The following is a 14,249-nucleotide window of genomic DNA, read 5'->3' as shown; positions in this document are numbered from 1 at the left end:
AATAATGGCGGCCTCACGCTGCTTGGTTGTGCTGCGTGACATATTCATTATCATTTCTCCAGCAAAAAGTATATTTACTGCAACACTAACCAGCGGAGACATAGTATTTATACACAAACAATAAACGCACATATACGCCGACAAAGTGTATTAAATGTGCTTAAAAAAGGGTAGACGTATGTGCGCAGGCACGTAGGGTTTCTTTATAGCGCAACAGCGTCATCCACTGGCATGCATAAAACAGCGAGTTTTCCCAGATCCATGTAAATGCAGATCGTTTTGATAATGCTGTCGTGTGTATATGAAACTTTTCAAAAACGCAAAGGAACAACTTTTCCGTTTTTCATTGTGTAAACGTACCCTGAGTTTTACAATAATAAGACAACAGGCACTTTCTACAAGCAGTGACAAAGTCTATTTTAATCAAAAATGTCTTTTATCTAGATAAATGTGGCCTATTTAAATTTGTGATTTAGCAGGCTGTCTTCTCTTTATAATCTTTTTAGGAAGTTTTCATGAAGCGCTGCGTTCCCTATACTGACAGAAATCAATAGGTGAATGAATGACTCTGCATATCTTTTCATCTATCTTCATCTGATGTATTAGACAACAGAAAGTATGACTCGGCTAGCTTGAGCCATTTTCTCTCTTGACTGAAATGGGTCTGTGATGGATGAATTCTTTATCACACTGAATTGTTTGCCTGCACATTCTGACCAATAGCTGTTTGGCTAGTGCATGTAGCCGTGGAAAATTGCACCTCATTTTTGCATAATTGGTTAAAAGTATGTTAATGGAACTGAGGGTCAATCACCTGAGCTTTAGATGTCACATGACTAACCATTCTTGTTTGGAACTGCTTTACAGTACCTCAGAAATGACGTATTTTTGTAGGCCAACCCGGAGGTTAACGCCGCACTGGTTCCCTCGACCGAAAGCCCATACATTTTTCCCATAGACTTTTAAACAATCACAAAAAATAAGCTCTGTGATGATTAACAAAGATTTATGATGTTTACACGTTTTGTCTATCCAGATCATCTTTAAAAATTAACGCACAATTTGTTACTTTTGTAGCCTAAATACAATAGCCAGAAGTAAAAAGCTAACATGATGCTACAAAAAGACTAAACGGTCGATCGATATCAACGTCACCACCACCAGGCCTCCGACAACTTTTTCAAACTTTATTACAAACATGTTCCCTGGCAACGTTAAGTAATTACTTTGTGAATGAATATCCATCCACGTTTTTGCAGATTTGTGTCCATGTCAATTATTTGTGAGATTTATATGCGCAATGATGTCTGATGTCTAATGTCCCCGCCAAAGGAAGTCGCTTTTAGCAACTTGTTAGCACCCGACATTTTTAAAAAATCACAAGCGGGTTATTACTGGTGTCTTTTATGTCATAGATTAAAATGTGAAAATATTTAGCAGTTTTGTTAACCACAGATCTTATTTCAGGAAATTTAAGAAAAACCCATTCAAAAAACTTTGGGGCGATGGAACCGGAAGTGCTAAAATGCTAACTCGCTTCCGGCGTTTGCATCGAAAAAATACGTCATCTCTGCACCACTCTATTTAAATTGGTTAGCATATATTTATTTTGTATAATGTTATAAATTACAATAAAAGAAAAAAAAAAGAAAACAATGGTTAGCATGAGGACCCAGTTAAACTATATCACGCCCATGCATTTAGCATCTTTCTCAACATATTCTGTACAAATCGTTTTGATTTGTTTACAAGCAATACATTAAAACAAATATTTAATGTAGATTTAGTATAATTTTGTGAAAGCCTAATAAAAGTGCACTATATTTTACATAAACAAATTACATTTGAATGGCCGTCAATGGAGAAACATTACTACCACAATGAAGAAGTGACTCTGTCAGCGGGGAAATCAGTCGTAACCTGTGCTTCTGCTTCTGATAATCCTGATTACATCATCTCTCTTCAAGACAAACGGGTGAGTTTCAGCTCTGAAGGACCCACAGCCTTCTGCTCCGTCATGTAATAAACCTGTAATGTTGGACTATGCTAACCATCCCCCACTATTCCCATTCTTTTTCCTAATCAATCCAAGACTGTAAATCTGCACAGTCACTCTGGGGCAGGTTGACTTGATAGTTTAACTTTAATGGCCGTACAGTGTTGCAGGTGTCCAATATGGCTGCCACGGCGTGCATCTCCATTACGTGTCAGAGTTGGAGGTCAGAGCGAGAAGAGGGGAGACAGAAGATGAGTGGTTTATAGAGACAGGACTGTTTTGAGAAGGATGGATTTGGGATATTGCAGATCGTTCCAACTGAAATAAAATTAACCAGTCTCATGATAACAGTTTAGGATCTGGAATCCACTTTGCTGTACTTTTGGAAAAAATCTAGTTTAAGGTGGTAGTTGTGTTTTGGAACGTGTTAGCAGGTCATCCACTGGTCAGCTAGCTACTATGTTCCAAAAGGCAGATAAGAGTTTACTCTGTATTTTCCAGCAGAGGTGATAAAAATTACTTTATGGCCGTATTTAACACTACAGCAGTACTTAAGATGCTCTGTGTTAATCTCCAGTGACAAATTAGTTTTAACTGTCATTCCCTGCTGGTTTTTAGAATTCACAGATATTCAGGATTAGTAATGTAAAGCAGACTCCCGATTGGTGCATGGTTTATAATTTATTTTTTAAACCATGCACACCAGTGCCTAAACAAAAATAAATGGGAGTGTAGTATAATAGTATTCAAAATAATAAATAATACATTTTCCTTTTGAAAGTGCTTAAACGGTATATTTCAATATGTGCAAATGGGCAATTCCTTGTGTAGGCCTATTATTATTAAATATTGTAATATATAAACAATGTGTTAATCTATACATCTTTATATATTAAATGATTCAACATATTGACAGTTAATATATAGAAAAATATATTTTCTTTGCATAAAGGGACTCTGCTTTACCCTACTAATCCTGAATATCTCTTAAGCCATGATCACTTTTTCGAACTAGCAGGACAGGGTTGAGGAGCTCCTCATACATCTACTTCATATTATAACGCTCCCAAAGGTTTAATTTCTATAGATATTACTGTGAAAATATTTACGCAGCATTCCACATTGTGTCTAGAGTCTCGCAAAACCGAAACCTTCGCTGGAACACTAGAGCATCTGCTCATCCAGAACAAATACAAGAGCTCTCATGTGAAAATATGGATGGGTGGTGAAACAAGCACCTCAAATCCCTCTGAAGGATTCGTAATACGTTGAATAATCAGGCCCGGTAATGGTCACAGATAGCGAGAGGGAATCCCAAAGTCACAACATAAGAAAGAATATACAACCCTTATCAGGAAGAATCAGAAGAGTGCGTATATCAAAGTGTGGTTTGAGTTTAGTGGTTTGAGCCCAAGCTGATACTTTATTGTAGGACTGACACATTTTTATATAGCGAAGGTGGATGCATTCCAGAGAGGTGATTCACAGATGGAATAAACAATGTTCTCATTGAATGCATGGGGTCCACTGGCTGATTTTTCCCCGAACGATGGGGCCAAAATAGTGTAGATTGCTCCCTGGTGACTGGCACCTCATTAAAAGCTTGCTGTTTAATGGCCCTACCAGTCCAGTTGCCCAGTAGATAACCGGTTTGTTTACCTACAACACAAGTCATAAGCTGACATGCAGACAGCGGTCTCTGCGGAAAGACTAGCATTCCCACCTCCCCCATTCCCTGGCTCTCTCTCCTTCCCAGAGAGCATTTTGTGGTCTGAGATTTTCCATCATCGACTGTGAGAAGTCATCCAGCAGTTTAGATGACCATAAGAGCAGCATAAAATAAGAGCATGCATTCATCAGATTTTACAACCTATATTTGACTCGCAGTCTGTTGTCTAATAAGATTGTGTGAGGGTTCGAGAAGCGCTGTCTAGTCTAGTCTTTAACTCCTGTCTGTTATTTCAGATGTGTTTACAGTAAAGCAACAGAGAAATTATAACAACAAAGAAGCCTTTACTGGTTATATTGTTTTATTTGATTAATGGTATGATGTAATGCAAATATTGCTTTGGTTATGAGTTTCAGAACTGGAGTAAAATGCTAATGTTCTCTATTAAAGGAATATTTCACCCAGAAACAGTCCCCATTGACTTGACCATCATTTTTATTCGTACTATGGAAAGTCAATGGGGACCATTTTTTGGGTGAACTACTCCTTTAAGATGAATGAAATAAAGTGAAAAATTGAAAATTCAGTCATCGATCACTCATCATTTATTCACAGTGTCATTCCAAACCTCTATGACTTTCATCTGCAGAACACAAAATAAGAAGTTTGGAACAACATTGGCCCCCATTGACTTCCCTTGTATGGACACAAAACGACTGTGATATTTTTCAAAATATCTTCTTTTGTGTTTCACACATGAAAGAGTCATGTTTTAAATGATACGAGTGTGAATACATCATGAATAATCACTTTATTTCTACACAGTACTGGTATACAGTAGCTACACACAAAAGCAATGACAAAATAAATTTAGCGTGTGCTTTGTATGAAAATTCACATCTACTGTACATCACAGTGTAAAACGAGAAAACGTATGGCAAATGACCTTGCTATCTGTCATAGGCAAACAAATCAAATGTTTCAGTCGCATGAGGTCGAGTGTACAGTAAAATGACAACTAAGATAACAAACAAAAGATACATTTTACAGTAAAAAACAAATCTAGGCCCCAGGCAATAACTCATTACACTAAAATTGCTTTTCACCTTTTACATTCAATCTAAGTCACTATATTTTACAGTAGGACTACTGTACATATTAAAGCACTGCACAGTATTGTGTTCCAGGCCAAACTAATAAAGATCTACATGTTGCCAGAGTTTTCATTGCGCATTATACAGAGCTTGTATATAACAGTAATTGCTCAGTGTTGTAATTACTGTTTAGCGGTGCTCTAAACAAGGTGATTTTTCGCTCTCAGCATACTCGTAAACAGTTTTAACTTTGGAGCTGGCAGTGCGCTGCAGTTGACACAAGGGCACCATCACACATAATGTTCTCTATGGTTGATGTAAACGCGGTCTGCTCCGTTCTGATGACAGATCCACTCCTGATAGGTCAGCGAATGGTGGGTGGGGTTCTGGATGTCTCGGCGAGCCTGCCTGCCAGGCACCCGTTCGGCCGGCTCATATCGCCTCTCGATCCGACGAGCCTACAAGGCACAGATGACACACAACAGACTAGAACTGAACAACTCTCTGGAAGAGTTGTGTATATTTGTATGCATGTGGCGGATACAGGTATAGCATTTATAGCAAATCTTTGCTGTCCTTCTGGAACCTTGTATCTCCATATTCCATGATTTTTGTCATAATTCATTTTTATTAGTCACCCTTCATATTTGTCACTGGTTTTTGTCCATATAAAAAGTATTAAAAAATCATTGTCAACTTTGACAACACAGTACTTAATCATTTTCAAGTATTATTAAGAGTGACTCCCAGATGCTGATAAGTTTATGTTTAATATGAATAGATGTAAAAAATAATCTGGCTTTTAGTAGAGCTGTTTAATGATGGTTGATACTGTATATGATGGTTAATTTATTAAATTAATAATACTATTTGTTGAGAAAGCCCCCAAGTGAAGATAATTCAAAGATTAGTCGAGATTAAAAGCATTGAAAAGACATTACAAGTTGCTTTAGAAATCAAAATTTTGTTTTTTATATATTATTTAATAGAAACCTCTCACTGACATACAGCAAAACTGTATATTTTGACTTTGGTCAATTTAGACAAAGAGCAACGGCATACAGTATAACAAAAAATTTTTATTTGAATTAATTTTATTAATAAAATATTTAGTAATATTTTTAGGAGAACACCAGCATATACTCTAGACTCAAAAGTAAACAGATATGGAATCTATATAGTCTTTAAGTTGCTCTGATCTGATGGTCGGAAAATTCCACATTATGGATCAGGGGACACATTTTCTCAACACATTATTATACATTTAAAAATAATTCATCACACCACATAGCTGCATCAAATTTACAGCCCTAGTTTCTTTACGAGTTGCAGCAGTATTTAATGTGGGTTGGACAAAAAGGAATGATAGATTCTGGCAAACAAGAGCTAAAAGAGACAGAGTGAACATATAATCACTTCTTGAATAATAAAGCAGATGCCAGCAGTCATCTTTCAAATACGGCTCCATTATAAAGCACCCGTGTAGGAAAGTAAATCAGACTGGAGAACCCCGCAGAGTAAACAGAGCTGTGTAAGGTTTACCTGTGAGAATGATGCCACCTGAGGGGCCTGAGAGGCCAATGGAATGGCGGGAGGCCTCTCTGTGTATGGAGGAGGGGGCTTGTGAGTTGGAGGGAGGTCAATCCTGTAAAGGGAGAAAATCATGAACAAGGAGGCATTTACAGTGTCGCTCAGTATTAACATGGCATGATTTTCTTGAGCACAGAAATCTTGTTATTTTCAATACAGCCACACCATTTTTTAACTCTGAAATCTGTAGGAAGTCATCTCGCATCTGAGAATCTGTTTCTGAGCTTCCACACAGACTCAAGTCACTTCTCAAGGTGTCACTTGGACTCAATCACCAGCCACTCATGACGTGAAGTGGCCTCCACGTCTCCATGCCCTGCACTCTCACTGAGACATAGTTTCTCATGCCCTCTGGACCTTTTACCCAAACACCAGCAGGGCCACAATGGACCCTGTCTGGAATTTCTTTACATGTGTATGTGGGTGGAGATGTATGTTTGCAAAATTACATAAATACAGCTCATGTCAAACATCCACATTAGAAATAAAATGAACAACTGACCTTTTCATCATATTGTTCAGTTTGTACATTGCTGGAGTTAATACCAGGCACTAAAAACACATCCATAGTAATCTAACAATTCCCTGGAGATTGATGTACAACAGCTCTTTAGGATATTTACTTTGAGTCATTTTACAGCGAGCATTCAATAAATCACAAGCTAAAACCATACAAGCTTATAAAATGAGCTCTAATCTGATATTGAGCACCAACTATTATTAATTCAATTCAATTCAATTTTATTTATATAGCGCTTTTCACAATGTGCATTGTTCCAAAGCAGCTTTACAGGAGCAAATAAGAAAAACACAGAAAGGTAAAACACAGCACAGTGCATGGTGTTTATAGACCAAGCAAGATCATTATAATAAATAATATCTAATAAATAAATGAATAAATAAATAAATAAATAAATGAAACTACTATCATTAAAAACCAATTATTTATGGCGTTTGCATAAGTGCAAAGAGGTTAAGCTCATGTGTGACCTGCTTTTAACTCCTTAAATGGAAGCACACTGGATCTCCACACTGAAAATATTATACTTTGGACAAACTTAATAATATACTGTCATCTGTTCAAATTTGATTAGTTTTTGTAAAATTATATTTATACTTTGTTTCAGAGTCAGACCTTCACCTTTTATTTAATATTAATCAAAAATTGACATTGATGCAAAGCAAAATTTAAAAAGTAAAACTAAAATTGTATTTTATGGAATTTGTTCCATTTCTTCACTCAAAAATGTATGGTTAGAAATTTAAATTTAATTGAAGAAAGCTTTTACACACAATGAATTTGAATAAAAATAAATTAGTTTAGTTGGGTCAACACAATTTAGTTGGCTAAGGTAAAACTTATTTACTGTAGTATAATTTCAAGTGTAATACACCAAAACCCATTAAAAAACAGTAATATTGCAACAACTGGGGCGCATGAAAAATGTCAAATAAAAATTTTCGTAAAGTAAAATTACACGTTTTCATGTTATTTTACAGCAGACTTGTACATTTTCAGTATATTTCTTTTTTTATGTGATCAACTTTTTATTGTTACAGAGAGAAAAATAATTTCAGTATATTTCTGTACTTTGACATTTTTAACACATTTAAAAAATTCTTGATAAAACAGAACATTCTCACCAGTACTTTATCAATTTATTTAACGGACATTTCCGGTAATTTAAAAACACAACGTAATGCGGTAAAAAAGTTAAAATACAGATAAAACAACTGTAAAAACTCAATACGGAAAGTTCCATCATATTAATACAATATACAGTTCCTATTTTTTTACAGTGTAGAATCTAATACCCCAAGCTCATCTCCCAGCAGCCTATTAAAATGAGGTGCAACTAAACTGCCTCTTTTAACTTAGCTCTTAATGTCTTCTGATTCAGTCATCCTTGATCCATCATGTCACAGTGTAATCCTCCTCTTTAAATCCATCTCTACATACTCTCTTCTTTGCTCCAACTATTTTATTTAGATGGCTCTGCACTTTCTACTTTGAGATGAATGAGTTTTGACGCGAGTACATTTAAGAGGGGTGGTCTCACATTTCTAATGCATTGGCCCCTGGTGCTAATACCTATTGAGCTTCTATTTGCTAGCCCCAGGCTTTGACAGATCCCAAGGTTTGCCCTACCCTGACCTTGAATTCCCAGAATGCTTAGAGTGACAAGATACATCTCCCTGCTCCCTGGATTTAGATACTGCTGTGTGTGCTAAGATGCTAGTCCAGAAAGTGCCTTAAGGGTCAGTGACCAAATGGGTGCAAGCTGTTAAAATAAAGTTGATTTGGACTCATCTTTTAGGCTTGGTTTGCATTTTCATCCGAAAGCTCCCACAGCTCTCGGTTCTTAAAGCCATCAGCTTTGTGACTTTTGTTTTTCCACTTCCTGAGGACGTTAATATCTAAACATTAGTAGTCCAATGTTTTGTGTAATTGATTTTCAATGGACTATTAGTCTGTCTAATGTGTCCCCTGCTCTTCCTACATGGTCTAAACAGGGCGGAGATGGAAAAGTGTACAACAGTGCTTTATGACTCATTAAGTCTATATGGACTAACATTAGCATTTCCCATGAAAAGTTATGGTTGAAATAAAGGATTGAAAGCAATACATTTTATCAATGGTCTGGAGAGGAAACGGCAAGTGCATTTGTGGAATGAGGTCACAGACAGGCCTGGGTACTCTCAATGGATCCACCTGGATGTCCAAAATGACTGAAGAAGGGCCAACATTTTGGACTTTACATAAATGTAGGAATATGAATGAGAAATAACTCTTTGACTGAATCACATTGTGATCAGTGGTTCCATATGTTTAAAATTAGTTTTTTTTTAAACACAATTGTTGTCTCAACTACATGCATTAGTAGGTACTAGCCCTAAAAGTACAAACTGCTCTACAGTGCGTGTTTCATACATACGTTATCTCCTTTGTCAAAGAAGCAAAAAACGAGACGACATCTTTGTCCTGTGAGAGCCGCCGTAGTGCTTCGAAAGGGAGGAGGATGGGGGGTGGAGTGAGCCACTGGTTGCAATTTACAACCTCTACCGCTAGATGCTGCTAAAATCCTCACAGTGCTCCTTTAATTACTCATTAAATAAACGTTGTATTCATAACGTAACCATTATGCATCTAAGCAGCACAATTTTAATTTCAACATTTACTCTCCCCAACCAGTCTCGTGCAAACATGCTGAGCCCAGTTTTAGTGAATGCCAACATAAATAGTCCCTACACAGATGGCTTAGATAAACGTATATTTTTAACGTTTTAAGTGAACTGCACGCAACAAAATGCAACAAAATGATTTCCTCTTATTAAATGCAGTCATGTGAACCTGAAGGATAGTTTTTTCCTCCTCACCCATCCTTGAACATTTTCCGATCGTCTAAACGATTTTTAGCGAAGACCTTGAGCTATAATAATGCATTTTAAATGCTGTGAAGGTTAAATTCAAGGGCAGATGATAATGCCACACAATCACGACACAAAATCACCCTGGTTCGGGAAAATTGTGGAAAGATGGGAGCTTTTAAATCTGCCAAATGGCTAAACCTTTCTTCACAAGCATACTGAGGCATTCAAAGAAGCAGCATTTTCTCTTTTAATCCTGACAACCAGAGCACCTCTCATGAAATCCAAACATCAAGACTTTTTTCTTTCATTTCTGTGTCAGCCTAGTGTGTCAGTGTCTCAATGCTGCTTATCTCTTTCACAGTCCCCGCTGTATCTAGCGCAGTGGCAGCTTCATCCATCAGCTCAAACCCAGCTGTCCTGCCTCACTGATCTGCATTCAGTATGCCACGGTATAAGCCAAGCCAAGAGCAAGAAGGCTGAACTGGGATCAGTCGAAACAGATAAGAGATAAGAGCGTCTCTCACACTTATTCTGAACGAGATGCTTCTGGCGGCTCTGTCAAGAAATTTGAGGGATGGAGACGAAATTGTTCATTTTAAGACAGATGATGTTGATAAAGATGGCACAGCAGAACACAAGCAATAAATAGCAGTCAACAAATCTGCAATGTTCTGTCAATATCCAAGCATCCTTAAAACAAGAAAAATTTACTTCAGAAGAAATACTGTATAAGATTCTTCCTACCCTATTTGAAAAAAAAGAAAACTAACCTCAACATATTCTCTGAAAACAAGTTTAATCTTCTTAAGCAAACTTATCCTATTTTGAGGATGTTTAGGAAAACAAATCTTTGTAAGATAATGTTTTCATAGTGAGCTAGACTGTTACTGTGTAACTAGCTCATCTCATATTACAGAAGACACTGCATGATGTAAATTATGAGAAAATTTGGAGCCAAATTTCAAGGTCCACAACTCATATGGAGGCCAGACATTTGGTTTGAGAGCAGCCAAACGTTAAGCGTCATTTGTGTGCTGCATTTCCCTTGTTTCTCAATTCAATTTCCCCTGTGAACATGCAAGGCTGAATTGTGACCTCATCCTCATGAGAACTACATCTGTCACCAAGAAACAAATTTTTTGGCTATGTTAGTTTAACTATTTACATTCTTGTATTTTTATACTACGTGTAGGTCTTTTGTAAAGAAGCAGGAGGCAGAATGTCCCAAATTTTGGTTGTCCAACACAAATAACCTATGACACACAATCAATCTTATTCATCCCTCACAGAATCAAAACTGTATGCCCTTATGGAGCCTTATGGAGTGTAGGAGCCGAGTATTGTATGAAGCCCTGTGACCTGTCTGTTGATGGCTGTGAGAAAACAGAGGCCTTCGGGATGCTTGAAATGAGACGTTCTCATAGAGAAGTTCTCGGACTGACAGGAAAACAAAGCAACTATGACACCAAGAGATAAAAAGATCTGAAAATCAACATGCTTGGAAACAAAGCCAGATCTCCTTTGCGCACAACTTTTTGAAACAATGTGATAGTTTCTGTGTACTGTACAAGCAAACACACAGCTGTGGCAAGACTCTGTCTCTGTTGACATTCAGTTGCCTTTCTAGAGACCTGAAAAACAAAAGCACATTATCTGATGTGGCTCCTGATAATGTGGAACATTCACATCTGCACTCGGTAATCATTGACCAGACAACATCTATTACAGCTAGGGCAGTTTATCAAATATTAAGTCATAAAGACGCGCTGTAGTGTGAAATGCCTCATTCTGATGGGGCAACAGGTGACCCGGGCAGAGCTGAAGAGCATTGTAATGTACGTCATGATATCCTTATACTTTAGGTAGGTAAATGTGTAGTTTACTATATTTCCTCAGAAGACTGTTGTAAAGATTGACTCCTTGCTCAATTTCTTTTTTTTAATGTTTCATGTTGTGTTTTGGCTGCTGATCTTTAGCAAGAAATTGTGGCATGTCTGATGCATCCCTACCATGTTTCTGAATTATTTTAAAGTCACCATGAAGTCAAAACTTCTTTTTGCTTTATTCATATGCCCTCATAATCAAAAACAATAACCTCAATCTCTTTTCTGTCTCGGCGTAGGGGCGGGACTATTTTGACTGTCCAATGGCCAGGCTTACAATGTCTCAATGATCTAATCACCTCTCAAAGGACAAAAAGTCCAAACCTACATTTTCGCTAATTCTAAAAGCTATTTTTCTTCACAATACATCACAATATGAAAAAAAATCACATTCGCCATGTCAAACATCATCACCATGCTGACTTTCTGCACCAAACAGCACTAACCAGCCTGTATCGTCATGTAAGTTCAAAGCAACGTTCTGGTTCTCTCTTTGCCAGCCGTTCACATAAAGCTATTGATAAGTACAAAATTAGTTTGATGTAATGTTTGATGTGTTAGGCCTTCTGTGACCTTACAAACTTTGACTGGAAATGGTTTTGTAAGGTCACTAAACCAAGGGTAGTAATGGTAATGTTTTATTCTGTCAGTCTGGGTCCAAAGGACAGTCAGGAAGTTGCTGAAGAAGCAAGTTAATGATTCAATAATTCACCAGGTAAGTGCTCATGTCCTGCCCCAGCTGTCCAACACACTGAAGGTCTACGTGTTGAAAAGCAGGTGACACGGAGAGGGAAATATCTCAAATGCCTACTGCAGCATCACATGTATCAGTAAAACGTTGCCTAAATCAATCAAATGTCTGCTCATCTGCTCAAAGATTAAAAATAATCTGTTGTTTTTTTCCATGTTTCATAATATCAAAATCAGAATACTGTGAAAAATGCTGCTTTAATTTATGTTAAAGTAACACATTCTGCACGTTGTTAGATATGCATACAAATCTACAGTACAGTAGGTGAAGATGCCGCATTACTCACACTTTATCCGTGTATGTGGGTGGGGGGGCCTTGCGTGCTGTGAGGAGGACGATGGTGAAAACAGTGATGAGGAAGAGTGCCAGCACCGCCCCCATCACAGCCCCAGCGATCGCCATGGAGGAGGTCATCTGCTTTTGAGACATTTCTGAAAGGTACAACACAGTAAGGCAAGAAATATGAGAGCTAATTAATATATAAACATAGCCAGTGATATTGGAGGTACATCAAGTTCCACCATAATTATTTTCAGCCTGTCAGGAGAAACACTGCTCATCTTGGCAAAAAGAGACTAAATGCAATAAATTATAATCAAGGGTATAAAACAGCAAATCACAGTAACTAGCAATTATGTGCATATACATTATAGCATGTGACAGCAATGCAAATTGCAGAAGACGAAAACAGAAAAGCAAACAGACCAGTTAAAATGACTAAAGATCCAATTTAACCATAGTGGGTAGAGTAAAAAAGAACCTCAGGAAAATGCAAATGTCAACCTTAAGATGAAAAACTAGTTTTTACCAAAGGTTTTCATAATACAGACAGATCAGATGTCAAATATTTGCTGGTTTAAATTGAAGTCTCTTAAAGTTTTTGAAGCATTTTTTGGGTGTTTTTAAAGCATCGTTTTCCATGTTCGGTGTTATTGTCACAACCATAACAGTCCATATTCTTAATGAGCACATGATGTAAATAAAATAACTATTTTGTGGTCTTTATAGAGCCATCCCTTCTCCATTTGTTGGGTATGATTGCTTCTGGTTTGTACATTTTAATTCACAGAAATCCCACAAATGTTGTCTTTCAAAAACTTGCATCAGTCTCATTCACAACACATGAATGTCTTTTAAAATTGAAAACTTGTGTATACTGATATTTTTCTGATGTCTGCATTCTATCATCAGTGGTTTAGTAAAATAATTAAACAGAAGATTCAATACATTGGTTATAAATCCATTCTCTGAGATTTTTTTTTCAAGTTTTGACTAAAAATGTCACATCCATAACACTGGAATTGCCCCCCCACAGTTTTTCATAATAAAAAACCTTACTAATAAAACAATATAAAATGAGTATGCAATAATAAGATTAAATATTAATTCAATATTCTCTGAATACGGTTGATTTGTTTACATACTAAACTTTGTTAGATTTATGCTTAACAAGAAACATTATACTGTATAATAAGATGATATACAGTTTTTTTCAAAACAATCCTTGTTATCCTACACGGTTTGCTTCTCATCAATGACACTTTATAAAAAGTTTGCATTTGTAAACACAAGTCAATACTTTAGCAATGAACAAAACATTTAATAATAATCTTACTACATTTCAGCATTTACGAATAATTTTTAAATCAAAAGTTGTAACATCCGTTAATTCACAGAAAACTAACAAGAACAATTGTATTGACATAGAAAAAACATTATTGCTCATTGTTAATGTTAGCTAATGCTAACATGCTAACAATGCTAACAAAAAAATCAACCTTACCTAAAGTGTTACCAATTTATCTTGTTTTAAGGAGGACGTTTATAGATTTTTTACGAAAACAAGACTGTTTCACATTTGTGTAAACATTTACACCTATTTATTTAGCTACCA

General features: G+C 36.6%; 1 protein-coding gene across 1 annotated transcript in view; it reads right to left on the bottom strand.

Annotated features, from left to right (window-relative positions):
• Positions 1 to 4,054: 4,054 nt before the first annotated feature.
• Positions 4,055 to 14,249, bottom strand: part of nectin3b (nectin cell adhesion molecule 3b) — a 51,950-nt gene continuing 41,755 nt past the window's right edge. Inside the window, exons 6-8 of the mRNA XM_057361186.1 lie at positions 12,642 to 12,786; positions 6,302 to 6,404; positions 4,055 to 5,217 (exon numbers count right to left, since the gene is read on the bottom strand). Coding sequence (XP_057217169.1) covers positions 5,050 to 5,217; positions 6,302 to 6,404; positions 12,642 to 12,786 — 416 coding nt within the window. The 3' untranslated portion in view covers positions 4,055 to 5,049. The remainder of the gene's footprint in view (positions 5,218 to 6,301; positions 6,405 to 12,641; positions 12,787 to 14,249) is intronic.

The sequence above is a fragment of the Triplophysa rosa genome, linkage group LG19 (assembly GCF_024868665.1).
Source record: "Triplophysa rosa linkage group LG19, Trosa_1v2, whole genome shotgun sequence".
In the NCBI taxonomy this organism is placed as follows: domain Eukaryota; kingdom Metazoa; phylum Chordata; class Actinopteri; order Cypriniformes; family Nemacheilidae; genus Triplophysa; species Triplophysa rosa.
This window is presented reverse-complemented; position numbering and strand designations above follow the sequence as displayed.